This window comes from Mizuhopecten yessoensis, unplaced genomic scaffold, assembly GCF_002113885.1.
Source record: "Mizuhopecten yessoensis strain PY_sf001 unplaced genomic scaffold, ASM211388v2 scaffold7441, whole genome shotgun sequence".
In the NCBI taxonomy this organism is placed as follows: domain Eukaryota; kingdom Metazoa; phylum Mollusca; class Bivalvia; order Pectinida; family Pectinidae; genus Mizuhopecten; species Mizuhopecten yessoensis.
The window spans coordinates 508,286-525,913 of record NW_018407049.1 but is presented as its reverse complement, the minus strand read 5'-3'; the positions used below and the strand labels follow the sequence as shown (position 1 = coordinate 525,913).

The 17,628-nt window shown below is 37.1% G+C and overlaps 1 protein-coding gene across 2 annotated transcripts in view; it reads right to left on the bottom strand.

Moving 5' to 3' along the window:
- LOC110453523 (sorting nexin-4-like) overlaps positions 1–16,603 on the bottom strand; it is a 26,722-nt gene extending 10,119 nt beyond the window's left edge. For both annotated transcript variants that reach the window (XM_021502502.1, XM_021502503.1), the window contains exons 1-8: positions 16,483–16,603; positions 13,658–13,764; positions 12,082–12,220; positions 7,165–7,242; positions 3,786–3,857; positions 3,026–3,073; positions 2,613–2,741; positions 1,833–1,960 (exon numbers count right to left, since the gene is read on the bottom strand). In XM_021502502.1, the coding sequence (XP_021358177.1) occupies positions 1,833–1,960; positions 2,613–2,741; positions 3,026–3,073; positions 3,786–3,857; positions 7,165–7,242; positions 12,082–12,220; positions 13,658–13,764; positions 16,483–16,569 (788 nt within the window). In that variant the 5' untranslated portion in view covers positions 16,570–16,603. The remainder of the gene's footprint in view (positions 1–1,832; positions 1,961–2,612; positions 2,742–3,025; positions 3,074–3,785; positions 3,858–7,164; positions 7,243–12,081; positions 12,221–13,657; positions 13,765–16,482) is intronic.
- Positions 16,604–17,628: the final 1,025 nt, after the last annotated feature.

Sequence of the window (17,628 nt, the reverse complement as noted above, 5' to 3'; positions counted from 1 at the left end):
TTTTAGAGTATGAACTGTAGATGGTACTCAGTACTACTCACTTTTTTTAGAGTATGAACTGTAGATGGTACTCAGTACTACTCACATATTTTAGAGAAGATGATTCTCACATATTTTATAACAGATGGTACTCACATATTTTAGAGTATGAACTGTAGATGGTACTCAGTACCACTCACATATTTTAGAGTATGAACTGTAGAAGGTACTCAGTACTACTCACATATTTTAGAGTATGAACTGTAGATGTTACTCAGTACTACTCACATATTTTAGAGTATGAACTGTAGATGGTACTCAGTACTACTCACATATTTTAGAGAAGATGATTCTCACATATTTTATAACAGATGGTACTCACATATTTTAGAGTATGAACTGTAAATGGTACTTAATACTACTCACATATTCTAGAGTATGAACTGTAGATGGTACTCAGTACTACTCACATATTTTAGAGAAGATGATTCTCACATATTTTATAACATATGGTACTCACATATTTTAGAGTATGAACTGTATATGGAACTCAGTACCACTCACATATTTTAGAGTATGAACTGTATGTAGATGGTACTCAGTACTACTCACATATTTTAGAGTAGATTGTACTTACACATTTATAACAGATGGTACTTACACATTTTAGAGTATGAACTGTAGATGGTACTCAGTACCACTCACATATTTTAGAGTATGAACTGTAAATGGTACTTAATACTACTCACATATTCTAGAGTATGAACTGTAGATGGTACTCAGTACCACTCACATATTTTAGAGCATGAACTGTATGTAGATGGTACTCAGTACTACTCACATGTTTTAGAGAAGATGGTTCTCACATATTTTAGAGTAGATGATTCTCACATATTTTATAACAGATGGTACTTACACATTTTATAACAGATGGTACTTACACATTTATAACAGATGGTACTTACACATTTATAACAGATGGTACTTACACATTTATAACAGATGGTACTTACACATTTATAACAGATGGTACTTACACATTTTATAACAGATGGTACACACATATTTTATAACAGATGGTACTTCCATATTTTATAACAGATGGTACTTACACATTTTATAACAGATGGTACACACATATTTTATAACAGATGGTACTTCCATATTTTATAACAGATGGTACTTACATATTTTATAACAGATGGGACTTACATATTTTAGAGAAGATGGTTCTCACACATTTTATAACAGATGGTACTTACACATTTATAACAGATGGTACTTACACATTTATAACAGATGGTACTTACACATTTATAACAGATGGTACTTACACATTTTAGAGTATGAACTGTAGATGGTACTCAGTACTACTAACATATTTTAGAGTATGAACTGTAGATGGTACTCAGTACTGTCACCTATTTGTCAGATTACATTATATGGCAAGGAATGCCAACCACAAAAAATCACAAGAGTATTTGCTCAAACAAAATTCATATAACAGATGGTACTCACATATTTTAGAGTATGAACTGGAAATGGTACTCAGGACTACTCACATATTTTAGAGTATGAACTGGAAATGGTACTCAGGACTACTCACATATTTTAGAGTATGAACTGTATGTAGATGGTACTCAGTACTACTCACATATTTTAGAGAAGATGATTCTCACATATTTTATAACAGATGGTACTTACACATTTATAACAGATGGTACTTACACATTTTATAACAGATGGTACACACATATTTTATAACAGATGGTACTTCCATATTTTATAACAGATGGTACTTACATATTTTAGAGAAGATGGTTCTCACACATTTTATAACAGATGGTACTTACACATTCATGTAGTGACCTGCACTCTGTAGAGGCTCCGACATGTCCTTCTCTATACCGCTCCACTCACAAAACACACGACTGTAGTTAGCATGTACTTTGTGGATCCCATAAATCTTGTCAGCCATTCTCTGCAATTTTCAACAGACAAGTGACTGACCAATGAAAAAACAACAAAAGTGTGAATGATAAATTGATCCAAAACAGGCATGATACTAACCAATGAAAACAAGGCAGACATGTTAAAAACCAATGAAACAGTAGGCAGGCATGCTAATCATATATAATAACCCATGAAAATACAGTAGACAGTGTACTACCTAAACAAAGCCCAGCAGACATGTGACTGATAATTATAAACAAACAGATGTATTAGTATTTTCAGGAGAAACTAGAGAAACTGTGAGCGAGCTCACAAGGATAATTACCCCCACCCCCAGCTTAGGTAGACAGACAGACAAGGTGCGATCCCTATATACCCAACAAAGACGTCAATCAGTAAAATAATGGAATCACAAATACCTTCCTTTTATGTACATCTACATGATGTACTTTCACTGTGCCAAGTGACAAAAAATCCAACAAACAGTTAAGAAGGAGTTAAAGTTCACATAATTATTTTTTTCTATTTTTTCCCAAAATAACTTTCATTTTCCAGAAGACAAATAAATAAGATTCCACTGCTAAAATATCAGCACAGGAAGCTATACATTTACAATGAAAAAATTGAGATTACTTGACACTTGCATCAGGGATATTGGTGTGAAAATTTGAATCACTTACAGCTCGGATCTTCAGTAGATTGGAAATATTATTTTCAAGCTCATTGCTGTAGTTCTTCAGCTCCTCAAATCTCCGGTCTGGTTTCTTCAGGCGAAAAGATGCACTTAAGCTCTTCAATTTGGAATCAGCCTAAAAATGTAGTTAATTGAATGGCATTTTATAACAAACTTTATTTGTTTAGTTTGCAGGTCATTTCATACTTGATCTATACATGAATATGATCAACAATCTCCTTAGTTGATATCAAAAACAAGTGATGGCTAGATTAACAGATTAGTGGTGGCTAGATTAACTGATAAGTGGTGGCTGGATTAATGGATTGCGGTTGACTCACTACATGCATCAATACCTGACATTGGTCATTAGAATCCATTTATCTTGCTACGAGTACGATTCTAAAGAGCTTAAGTTACCTTGCTTTGGAAATCTGTGTTGTACACCAAGTCCTTCCATCCTTCCTCCTAAAAACAAACAAATTGGAAAAGCTCTTTATATAGCAAATAAATATGGTAGTACAAAAAAGACACCCGGTTTAATTTGATAGTAATATATACCTCATTTATTAAACAACACTATTATGAAGTTCAGGGAAGCCTGTCTTTACATACCATCCAAGGGAGATAATTAAGCAGACACAAGGCAAATATTGTATACTATATAAACACTAGATTTGATGCATGGGAGTAATATTGAAGTGGGTTCTTAAATAAACCTACCAACCAAACATGTTCCAATACCTATAAGAACCATAACATAAGATTTCTCCAATCAATCTCTTTTGAGTAATTGGAGACCAATCATGATGATGGAAATACTGAAACAGTTTCTGATTAACGTTCGCTATCTAAGGGAACTGGTAACCAAAGAAAGTCTGATCTTGTTAAAGCAAGAAATGGCTGTTCCTCAATAATAGAAAAAAAGACTGCTGAAAATGTATTTAGAACGAAATGAGACCATAAAGAATCATAAAATATTTTTTTGTTTTGAATGGAATTATGAAAATTGAAATGCTTCTTTTAAAACATTTTTAATTGTACATGTATGTAACACAGCTCTATTCAAATATATTCTCAAAGGTGTATTAGTTGGCATCATAGAATATAATATAGGCTGAATTAGCAGGTCCAGTTTTCAGTTCACATTCTATCTAATGATTAGAGTGATGTATATTACCTGCTGCAGGAATCCGATGAAGACCTTGTCTTGTGACAGGATGGGGTGAGCAGCTACTCTCAGTAGGAATATCTGTACAACATTTCATATAAAACATCAACAAAATCTTAGTTCATAGTCAACTCAGAAACAATCCATGGAATTGTTAAGTACAGGTATAAGGGCTACCAACCACAGGAGGTAACACAGTTAAACTTCATTATCTGGTTGGCAAAGAACTGATCAACTATTTGGATTGGTTCTTTGCTTATAAAACATTTCTTTTTATAGAATTTTTTAACAAATTTTGTTAATATGATTATTACAAAAAAACCACATATATATTAGTTAAAAGTTTCAAGTAAGAAAATTTCAACTTCCTTTAAAATTTACTTCAGAATTTACAAGTACTGTAATAGGAACCACTTAAGTGACAAAAAATGTTTTCAAGATAATAATGCTTTCATGTTCTCTTGGTCTGAGTTACCACACTGATTTGAAGACAGAAAAAAATGGATAGGAAATCATTTCTATATATATATCTTGGTTTTGATGTTTCCAAGTTCACTTTCAGTTATCAAGGTGATAAAGTTATTTGGGTTTACTTCCAAATAAATGGGTAGGCAAGTTTTCTAAGTTTACTCCCAGTAACCTGGAAATGCAAGCTTTTTGAGTTTTTGAAAACAAAGTTCAACTGTAGCTCTGAACTGGTTACTCGTATCACAATTTGAATACTATATATCTTTATTGTATTTCTTGAGATAGCATTGTGTTCTCATTGTTACTCACATTTCTTAAAGAGAACACTGGAATTCCTTTTAAGTTAGGTCTAGGGACCGAGATTCCTTGTAGGTTAGGTCTAGGGACCGAGATTCCATGTAAGATAGGTCTAGGGACCGAGATTCCTTGTAGGTTTAAGTCTAGGGACTGAGATTCCTTGTAGGTTTAAGTCTAGGGACCGAGATTCCTTGTAGGTTTAAGTCTAGGGACCGAGATTCCTCGTAAGATAGGTCTAGGGACCGAGATTCCTTGTAGGTAAGGTCTAGGGACCAAGATTCCTCGTAAGGAAGGTCTAGGGACTGAGATTCCTTGTAGGTTTAAGTCTAGGGACCGAGATTCCTTGTAAGGTAGATCTAGGGACCGAGATTCCATGCAAGGTAGGTCTAGGGACCGAGATTCCTCGTAAGGTAGATCTAGGGACCGAGATTCCTCGTAAGGTAGGTCTAGGGACCGAGATTCCTCGTTAGGTAGGTCTAGTGACCGAGATTCCATGTAAGGTAGATCTAGGGACCGAGATTCCATGAAAGGTAGGTCTAGGGACCAAGATTCCATGTAAGGTAGATCTAGGAACCATGATTCCTCGTAAGGTAGGTCTAGGGACCGAGATTCCTCGTAAGGTAGGTCTAGGGACCGATATTCCATGTAAGGTAAATCTAGGAACTGAGATTCCTCGTAAGGTAGGTCTAGGGACCAAGATTCCATGTAAGGTAGATCTAGGAACCATGATTCCTCGTAAGGTAGGTCTAGGGACCGAGATTCCATGTAAGGTAGATCTAGGGACCGAGATTCCATGAAAGGTAGGTCTAGGGACCAAGATTCCATGTAAGGTAGATCTAGGGACCGAGATTCCTCGTTAGGTAGGTCTAGGGACCAAGATTCCTTGTAAGGTAGGTCTAGGGACCAAGATTCCTTGTAAGGTAGATCTAGGGACCAAGATTCCTCGTAAGTTAGGTCTAGGGACCAAGATTCCTCGTAAGGTAGGTCTAGGGACTGAGATTCCTTGTAAGGTAAGTCTAGTGACCGAGATTCCATGTAAGGTAGATCTAGGGACCGAGATTCCTCGTAAGGTAGGTCTTTGGACCGAGATTCCTTGTAGGTTAGGTCTAGGGACCGAGTTTCCTTGTAGATTAGGTCTAGGGACCAAGATTCCTCATAAGGTAGGTCTAGGGACCGAGATTCCTTGTAGGTTTAAGTCTAGGGACCGAGATTCCTTGTAAGGTAGGTCTAGGGACCGAGATTCCTCGTTAGTTAGGTCTAGGGACCAAGATTCCTCGTAAGGTAGGTCTAGGGACCGAGATTCCTTGTAAGGTAAGTCTAGGGACCGAGATTCCATGTAAGGTAGATCTAGGGACCGAAATTCCTCGTAAGGTAGGTCTAGGGACCAAGATTCCTTGTAAGGTAGGTCTTTGGACCGAGATTCCTTGTAGGTTAGGTCTAGGGACCAAGATTCCTTGTAAGGTAGGTCTAGGGACCGAGATTCCATGTAAGGTAGGTCTAGGGACCGAGATTCCTTGTAAGGTAGGTCTAGATCTAGGGAACAAGATTCCATGTGAGGTAGGTCTAGGGAACAAGATCCCTTATATGGACCATGATCTCTTGTTTTAAAGGTAGGTCTGAGGGAGGGGAAGTAATTTTCTTTATCTTACAATAATAAACAATTGAATTACAGATAACTACACTGAAATACCCTTATCAACATTCTGGACCTCATGGTTATTCAGGAGAAGTTGTCTAAAGATTTTAAACAAATTTAACCCCAGTGACCTTCAATATAATTCAAGGTCATTCATTTGAACAAACTTGCTAACCCTTTATCCGAGCATGTTACTGGCAAAATATTGTCACCCTGATCATTTTCGTTAATTAGAAGAATTTGTTGAAAGTTTTTAACATATTTGACCCCTATGACCTTGAATATGGGTGAAGGTAATTTATTTTAACAAAGTTGGTAGCCCTTCATCCCAGCATATCAGTTACTGACCAAATATCACCATCCTTGTCCTTTTAGTTATTCAGAAGTTGCTTTAATATATTGAAGACAATCGACCCCCTGTGACCTTGAATATGGGTCAAGGTCATTCATTTGAAAATCTTGGTGGCCTTCATCCCAGCATGCTACTGGCCAAATGTCATCACCCTGAGCATTTTTGTTATTCAGGAGAAGTTGTTTAAAGTTTTAAACATATTTGACTCCAGTGAATTTGAATATGGGTGAAGTTCATTTATTTTAACAAACTTACTAGCCTTTCATCCCAGTTTGATTCTGGCCAAATATCATCACCCTAGGCCTTGTGGTCATTAAGAAGAAGTTGGATAAAGTAAAATATTGACGTCGGACGGACGACAGACGAATGCCGCACCACGGCATAAGCTCACTTGGCCCTTTAAATTTGGACCTGGTGAGCTAAAAATTAGGGTCACCACTTGAGAAGGACTAAAAAATTTGTTTATACTTATATAATGGGATCAAAGTAAAAACAGAATGTGGATGGTACAGTCACAAAATTGTCTCCCTGTCACTCTCCTATGTATCTTTTTCTGGAATAACTTTAATGATTCCTGTGGAAATTACTGATATCATTGTATCAACAAATTAAATCTTAGGAAGATTGTGTCTTACCTCTAACGCTGCCCTGCGTCTATCAACAAAGTCAGGGTCAAACTTATCAGTGGCCGAGTTCTGCCATACGTAAGTAACCTGTAGAATTAGAGTTATGTACTGTAAAGGTGGACATTTACAGGAGTAGAAACATTTCACATGAGCAATACTACATTTTATTGTACCTCAAAACACATGGTTTGTTAAACTGTTAATGCACATGTATGTGATTTTCATGCTTTAATAATAAACACAAAATAGGTAAATTTTCTAAAGTGAGAAAATTTAGATTCTACAGATTAGGTAGAAATTTCTTCAGATATGCTGGAACATATTACACAGATGCAAAAGTTTGTTGTACACTGCAAATTCCCTTTTTCTATTTTGGTCTTCTACAAAAAGGTGTTTACCTTTTACCAACACAAGCCTTTTGGTTCTGCACTCTATATATAAACTACCTTTTTCTCCGGTAATGGTGGTACTACTACTGCAGGGTATGTGATGTCTGCACTCTATAACTACCTTTTTCTCGGGTAAGGGTGGTACTTCTACAGCAGGGTATGTGATGTCTGCACTCTATATATAAACTACCTTTTTCTCCGGTAATGGTGGTACTACTACAGCAGGGTATGTGATGTCTGCACTCTATATATAAACTACCTTTTTCTCCGGTAATGGTGGTACTACTACAGCAGGGTATGTGATGTCTGCACTCTATATATAAACTACCTTTTTCTCCGGTAATGGTGGTACTACTACAGCAGGGTATGTGATGTCTGCACTCTATATATAAACTACCTTTTTCTCCGGTAATGGTGGTACTACTACAGCAGGGTATGTGATGTCTGCACTCTATATATAAACTACCTTTTTCTCCGGTAATGGTGGTACTACTACAGCAGGGTATGTGATGTCTGCACTCTATATATAAACTACCTTTTTCTCCGGTAATGGTGGTACTACTACAGCAGGGTATGTGATGTCTGCACTCTATATATAAACTACCTTTTTCTCCGGTAATGGTGGTACTACTACAGCAGGGTATGTGATGTCTGCACTCTATATATAAACTACCTTTTTCTCCGGTAATGGTGGTACTACTACAGCAGGGTATGTGATGTCTGCACTCTATATATAAACTACCTTTTTCTCCGGTAATGGTGGTACTACTACAGCAGGGTATGTGATGTCTGCACTCTATATATAAACTACCTTTTTCTCCGGTAATGGTGGTACTACTACAGCAGGGTATGTGATGTCTGCACTCTATATATAAACTACCTTTTTCTCCGGTAATGGTGGTACTACTACAGCAGGGTATGTGATGTCTGCACTCTATATATAAACTACCTTTTTCTCCGGTAATGGTGGTACTACTACAGCAGGGTATGTGATGTCTGCACTCTATATATAAACTACCTTTTTCTCCGGTAATGGTGGTACTACTACAGCAGGGTATGTGATGTCTGCACTCTATATATAAACTACCTTTTTCTCCGGTAATGGTGGTACTACTACAGCAGGGTATGTGATGTCTGCACTCTATATATAAACTACCTTTTTCTCCGGTAATGGTGGTACTACTACAGCAGGGTATGTGATGTCTGCACTCTATATATAAACTACCTTTTTCTCCGGTAATGGTGGTACTACTACAGCAGGGTATGTGATGTCTGCACTCTATATATAAACTACCTTTTTCTCCGGTAATGGTGGTACTACTACAGCAGGGTATGTGATGTCTGCACTCTATATATAAACTACCTTTTTCTCCGGTAATGGTGGTACTACTACAGCAGGGTATGTGATGTCTGCACTCTATATATAAACTACCTTTTTCTCCGGTAATGGTGGTACTACTACAGCAGGGTATGTGATGTCTGCACTCTATATATAAACTACCTTTTTCTCCGGTAATGGTGGTACTACTACAGCAGGGTATGTGATGTCTGCACTCTATATATAAACTACCTTTTTCTCCGGTAATGGTGGTACTACTACAGCAGGGTATGTGATGTCTGCACTCTATATATAAACTACCTTTTTCTCCGGTAATGGTGGTACTACTACAGCAGGGTATGTGATGTCTGCACTCTATATATAAACTACCTTTTTCTCCGGTAATGGTGGTACTACTACAGCAGGGTATGTGATGTCTGCACTCTATATATAAACTACCTTTTTCTCCGGTAATGGTGGTACTACTACAGCAGGGTATGTGATGTCTGCACTCTATATATAAACTACCTTTTTCTCCGGTAATGGTGGTACTACTACAGCAGGGTATGTGATGTCTGCACTCTATATATAAACTACCTTTTTCTCCGGTAATGGTGGTACTACTACAGCAGGGTATGTGATGTCTGCACTCTATATATAAACTACCTTTTTCTCCGGTAATGGTGGTACTACTACAGCAGGGTATGTGATGTCTGCACTCTATATATAAACTACCTTTTTCTCCGGTAATGGTGGTACTACTACAGCAGGGTATGTGATGTCTGCACTCTATATATAAACTACCTTTTTCTCCGGTAATGGTGGTACTACTACAGCAGGGTATGTGATGTCTGCACTCTATATATAAACTACCTTTTTCTCCGGTAATGGTGGTACTACTACAGCAGGGTATGTGATGTCTGCACTCTATATATAAACTACCTTTTTCTCCGGTAATGGTGGTACTACTACAGCAGGGTATGTGATGTCTGCACTCTATATATAAACTACCTTTTTCTCCGGTAATGGTGGTACTACTACAGCAGGGTATGTGATGTCTGCACTCTATATATAAACTACCTTTTTCTCCGGTAATGGTGGTACTACTACAGCAGGGTATGTGATGTCTGCACTCTATATATAAACTACCTTTTTCTCCGGTAATGGTGGTACTACTACAGCAGGGTATGTGATGTCTGCACTCTATATATAAACTACCTTTTTCTCCGGTAATGGTGGTACTACTACAGCAGGGTATGTGATGTCTGCACTCTATATATAAACTACCTTTTTCTCCGGTAATGGTGGTACTACTACAGCAGGGTATGTGATGTCTGCACTCTATATATAAACTACCTTTTTCTCCGGTAATGGTGGTACTACTACAGCAGGGTATGTGATGTCTGCACTCTATATATAAACTACCTTTTTCTCCGGTAATGGTGGTACTACTACAGCAGGGTATGTGATGTCTGCACTCTATATATAAACTACCTTTTTCTCCGGTAATGGTGGTACTACTACAGCAGGGTATGTGATGTCTGCACTCTATATATAAACTACCTTTTTCTCCGGTAATGGTGGTACTACTACAGCAGGGTATGTGATGTCTGCACTCTATATATAAACTACCTTTTTCTCCGGTAATGGTGGTACTACTACAGCAGGGTATGTGATGTCTGCACTCTATATATAAACTACCTTTTTCTCCGGTAATGGTGGTACTACTACAGCAGGGTATGTGATGTCTGCACTCTATATATAAACTACCTTTTTCTCCGGTAATGGTGGTACTACTACAGCAGGGTATGTGATGTCTGCACTCTATATATAAACTACCTTTTTCTCCGGTAATGGTGGTACTACTACAGCAGGGTATGTGATGTCTGCACTCTATATATAAACTACCTTTTTCTCCGGTAATGGTGGTACTACTACAGCAGGGTATGTGATGTCTGCACTCTATATATAAACTACCTTTTTCTCCGGTAATGGTGGTACTACTACAGCAGGGTATGTGATGTCTGCACTCTATATATAAACTACCTTTTTCTCCGGTAATGGTGGTACTACTACAGCAGGGTATGTGATGTCTGCACTCTATATATAAACTACCTTTTTCTCCGGTAATGGTGGTACTACTACAGCAGGGTATGTGATGTCTGCACTCTATATATAAACTACCTTTTTCTCCGGTAATGGTGGTACTACTACAGCAGGGTATGTGATGTCTGCACTCTATATATAAACTACCTTTTTCTCCGGTAATGGTGGTACTACTACAGCAGGGTATGTGATGTCTGCACTCTATATATAAACTACCTTTTTCTCCGGTAATGGTGGTACTACTACAGCAGGGTATGTGATGTCTGCACTCTATATATAAACTACCTTTTTCTCCGGTAATGGTGGTACTACTACAGCAGGGTATGTGATGTCTGCACTCTATATATAAACTACCTTTTTCTCCGGTAATGGTGGTACTACTACAGCAGGGTATGTGATGTCTGCACTCTATATATAAACTACCTTTTTCTCCGGTAATGGTGGTACTACTACAGCAGGGTATGTGATGTCTGCACTCTATATATAAACTACCTTTTTCTCCGGTAATGGTGGTACTACTACAGCAGGGTATGTGATGTCTGCACTCTATATATAAACTACCTTTTTCTCCGGTAATGGTGGTACTACTACAGCAGGGTATGTGATGTCTGCACTCTATATATAAACTACCTTTTTCTCCGGTAATGGTGGTACTACTACAGCAGGGTATGTGATGTCTGCACTCTATATATAAACTACCTTTTTCTCCGGTAATGGTGGTACTACTACAGCAGGGTATGTGATGTCTGCACTCTATATATAAACTACCTTTTTCTCCGGTAATGGTGGTACTACTACAGCAGGGTATGTGATGTCTGCACTCTATATATAAACTACCTTTTTCTCCGGTAATGGTGGTACTACTACAGCAGGGTATGTGATGTCTGCACTCTATATATAAACTACCTTTTTCTCCGGTAATGGTGGTACTACTACAGCAGGGTATGTGATGTCTGCACTCTATATATAAACTACCTTTTTCTCCGGTAATGGTGGTACTACTACTGCAGGGTATGTGATGTCTGCACTCTATATATAAACTACCTTTTTCTCCGGTAATGGTGGTACTACTACTGCAGGGTATGTGATGTCTTCACTCTATATATAAACTACCTTTTTCTCCGGTAATGGTGGTACTACTACTGCAGGGTATGTGATGTCCAGGTAGTTACGCAGCAGTTCAAATTCGCTATATCTCCGCCATAGTGATGTTGTTCCATCACCAAAACACTTGAGCTTCACATCCGTTATCCTCATGAAATGAAAATCAAACCCTTTTTAGTGTTTCTCATACCTCGGTAATAACATTCCTCGAACTGAGATGATTATCAACTATAAAGTTCATAGCATATATTCATTGTACTTTTTAGTTTTTGTTACTTTAATCTGATGAAAATTTATATAATATATGTATATATATAAACAATGTATACCGGTAATAAGAATGAAGTAGAATGATGTATAGAACAATGTATGCAGGTAATAAGATGAAGAATGATGTAGTGATATGTAAAACACTGTATGCTTCTTACAAGATGAAGAATGATGTATTGATATGTAAAACAATGTATGCTGGTTATAGGATGAAGAATGATGTATTGATATGTAAAACAATGTATGCTTATTATAAGATGAAGAATGATGTATTGATATGTAAAATAATGTATGCTGGTTATAGGATGAAGAATGAGGTGGTTATATGAATGAGGTAGCTATATGTAAAACAATGTATGCTGGTTATAGGATGAAGAATGATGTATTGATATGTAAAACAATGTATGCTTGTTATAAGATGAAGAATGATGTAGTGATATGTAAAACAATGTATGCTGGTTATAAGATGTAGATGCTTAATATATAAAAATATGCAAATTATTGAAATAAAACATTTTGAAAAGAAAAAAAAAAGTTCCTTAAGAAGGTTCAATACTTTATAAATTTGCATGAGTGAACAATGCAAAAAAGTAGTATTATTCTCCAGATGAAAAATAACTGTCACTGGTAATAATAATAGTAAAAATTTGAGGTTCTTATATACCACTTTATCACAACCTAGTCTGTAGGTGGTCTCAAAGCGGTTCACAAATTATAATATAGTAGTAGGGCCTTTGTAACCAGCCAATATCTTTCTCAACTCCCTGGGGAGCATACAGCCGGTGCTGCCATTTCAGCACTCACAGCTAGCATTCTACAATTCAATCAATACCCCACCATATACTCATGTACAGCTGAGTAGACTGGAACAAGCAGAACTTGCTCAAAGATACAACACAGTGCCGTGACTTGAACTCTCAACCCTTTGGCCACGAGCCCTGCATCCTACCACTAGACTACCATGCCTACTATACACAATTGTTTCAGAATTGTAAATAATGGACCACATGTACACCTGAAACTTTGACATATTCCTGATGTAGATACCCACCTGGTCTCTATGAGATATACAATGTATGACATATTCCTGATGTAGATACTCACCTGGTTTCTATGAGATATACAATGTATGACATATTCCTGATGTAGATTCTCACCTGGTTTCCATGAGATATTCAATGCATGACATATCCTGATGTAGATTCTCACCTGGTTTCTATGAGATATACAATGTATGACATATTCCTGATGTAGATTCTCACCTGGTCTCTATGAGATATACAATGTATGACATATTCCTGATGTAGATACTCACCTTGTTTCTATGAGATATACAATGTATGTGTCCTGGACTTTCATGGATGTTGTTGTTCGTTTCTCAGGTTCAGAAACTGATATCTCCATCCATTGCAGCAAATTTGTCTGACGAAAAAAAATAGAAAATGGATATACAATATTATATTGCCACCGACACTGCATCAAGATGACACTTTCCTGAAGCATGGATGACTTAACTTTTTACTTAGTATTAATTCTCAAATTATGCACCAGTTCAACTTGGAGATGAGTTGACACAATCATTTACAAAAATTAAAAGTAAAGTTTTACCACCATGAGAAACCTGTAATCAAAAGAGTACAAGAACCTAGATAATTTTATATGCACAAAGGTATTTATATGCGTATATCAAAATAGTGTTGGTGGCCCCTGAGGAAACTTCTTCCAAAATAAGTTGTGAAATGACTGTTACGTCACTCTTGACGTATATCAGTACAGTGTTTACATTGTTGTCAAGTTTTACCCGAAGATTAAAATACTATAACTACATCAAATGAAAAATACCAAAATAATTTCTTTGAAGCTCTAACTTAAAAACTCATTTTCAGGGTTAGACACTAACTTGTTTTGCTTGGTAGTCCACAGGACTAGTTGAATAGATTATTTACTAGTCCTTCGTCAATGTAACTAGTTAAAGATTTCCCGATAAGGAAACATTGCGATCTCCAGCACGAAACATCAAAAGTAAGGAACTGTAAGGGACTTCAATTAATTATATAACTTACTACCATATTATAAAAATATGATAAAGTTTTAGAAAAATTTTGACAATTATCATGCAATATATCTAAATATTTTAAGCAGTTTTCTTTTATATAAAAGGATTATTCTTATTTTATAATCATATTTTTCACATGTCGAAAGGACCAGTTAGGTTAGGTGATTTACAATTGTACTAGTCCTTGCTGAAATCTACTAGTCCAGGACTAGTGGACTAGTGTTAGTGTTGACCCTGGATTTTGCTTTTAAATTTTCTTATTACAATATCTGCACTGTGCATTACAAATTTTGCCCTGAACAGTCAGGGACTAATTGTATTTCTTCATCCATTTTATTATATATACTTTACATTTTTCATGCATTTCTACATGTTTTTCCTGACACATGCAACAGGAAAATGGAAATGCAAAGGCTAGACCGGGTTCAAACCCAAGACCATCCAAACTCTAGACTGAAACTCCACCAAATGAGCTTACTGGTACCCGACGATCAACCAGGTCCTGTTCCGCTACTTTCCTCCCTCCTTTTTCTTAGTTTTGTCCCAAAAAGACAACACTATTTACAACTCAAATTCGGATATCTCCTTGCTAAGCATTCACCCAGTGCTTGAACAGGGTTGACGAGCTCGCCAATTTTGTAACAGAAGGAGAAGAAATGCAAAGTGCTGAAACATCTAAGTACCGAAACGCCTGTACTCGCTGTCATTTTGGTACCAGGATATTCCGGTTCTTGTGGTAACCAGATAGCTCAATTGGTAGAGCGTCCGTCTCGAGTTAGGACAGTCTCGGGTTCGAGCCATAGTCTGGCTAGCCCACTTAAACTGACCATAATCGCAGCCTCAAAAATTCTGATAGGTCGCCTGTTTATTGTCAGATATCGACTGCTCTATAAAATATGAGGATTTGTCGTCAAAATCTGGCAACAGCGATTGTGAGCGTTTTACATGTTAGTTAGAGAAAATATTTATACCTATATTTCAGTTGATTAATTTCTCACTCACTTGACTAGATGTCATGTCCGTACTCGGTACATTATGGACGCTACATTGTTTTATTCAATTGGGATGCTCTCGACTGCCCAGACATCAGTACCAGTTTACCTTTTCCTCTCAATCGAGTTGTTTTCGTAATTATAATGCTGAGAAGTGCTAGAAATATCAAAGTTATTTTTATATTACTAATTAATGTAATAAATATATATAAATCCAACGTCTTAACTTAGTTTGTGTCAGCTAAATGATCACTGCGTAACCAATATTTACATTTGATCAAATTAACCAGAAGTAATTTTGATTGGCTATAGCTGGTGCACCCTATTGTTGAAGGCAAAATGGCTGTCAATGTGAGCAGTCGAAAGCATCTCAATTGAATAAAACGATGTAGCGTCCATAATGTTTCAAATTGGGACATGACATCTTGTGAAGTGAGTGAGAAATGAATATAGATGATGAAATATTTTCTCTAACAAACATGTAAAATGCTCACAATCGCTGTCGCCAGAATTCGACGACAAACCCCGTGTTTTATAGGCAGTCAATATCTGACCATAAACAGGCGACCAATCGGAATTTTTGACGCTGCGATTATGGTCAGTTTATATTAAGTGGCCATGGGCAAGCCAGACTATGGCTTGAACCTGGGACTGTCCGAACTCTAGACGGACGCTCTACCAATTGAGCTATCTGGTCACCACAAGTACCGGAATACCCTGGTACCAAAATGACAGGGAGTACAGGCGTTTCGGTACTTAGATGTTTCGGCACTTGTAGAAGACGTTTCGACACTTCCAAAAAGTGCAAATATTCAACTTCGAACTGTGTTTGCTTTTATGTGCACTGTGTGTTGCTGATTTTACATATTTACAAAATATACCGAAACATATTATTCTTGCTAAACCGAAGCGACGGCCGGGTACCGAAACGTCTAGGATTCCATCTCATTTGGCCTACTGCACAGTAAGCTTAACAGTATCGATTTTCTTAAATCGTCTGTCCGGTTGGGTGCCAACTGATCAGGACGTAGTATGCTCTCTTTTCTGTAAAATAATTGAAGGGTACCAAAATTATCAGTCAGCGATAGTTACTTTCCCAGCTTTTCTTGCAAGGTCTGTGGGGTCCTCATCTGGGGAATTTGGGAAGATGTCTCGAGGTTGCTCCTTTTCCTCCTCCATCTTTTATACTTAGCATATAATCAGGATCATTGGAGTGCTTATAATCTAGAACGATTTACTAAATTTAGAGCCGGGAATCTCGTATTCCGCACAAACCGAGAGTATGCTTAGACACTAAATTATACTTAGTGATTTTAAAACGCTTATCTCTGTCCGTATTTTCTACATAGATCATTACATACATTCAACGGTTTACAAAAACAAAGAAACATAACTATGACTATTTGAACAGGCTCTACCTGTTGTAACAATATAGACTCTTGCAAATGGCACAATACGTGATATATCTAGCGCATACCAGTTAATTTGTTTTCGTTTTCAGTTTTCCTTTTGTATCAGTTTTGATATGATTGCTCTAACATTTATGGACGTCGTCTGAAAGTCCATTTGATAAACATATTCATGCAAGAATGATAGAGACTGGTGTAATTGATCATTCATTAATTTTCTGTGTTAATTATCAAAATATTATCAATGATCAATCCGGGTATATATACGTTGTACCCTGACCCAGCATTACGATCGTAACATTAGTCACTTTTTGAGCTTCGACCCTTGCCAATCTACGCGGAGTCACGATAGGAGGAGGGCGGTGAGAACAATATTTGTACGTGTGTATACTGACTCTTTATTATTTTAACCTTAGGTACCCGAAATTAGCGCATATACATATTGTTTACTTTCTTAAACGACAGGCATTATAATGGTTGAATATATTGTAGTTGTATAACGATCAATAGTGGAAATCGAAAGAGGATGTATTTGACGTAGAAGAAGGTACACGTACATGTAGGAACAATCAAACAATCCTAGACAATGTGTGCTTTATAGACAATGACAGGTTTACTTGATTACTCCAAAACTACGATGGCCGACAATTGCAAGAGCCTGGCAAAAAGATGTGAATTTTCATATCTTTTTGTACCANATATTCCAGTTAAAATAGCGTCTGACATATAAAATGTCAATACCATTAAACATTTACTAATGTACAAGTGTGAATGTGGTATACTTGGCCCATAAATCAACATGGACTAGTACTTATATAGTAATTAGTAA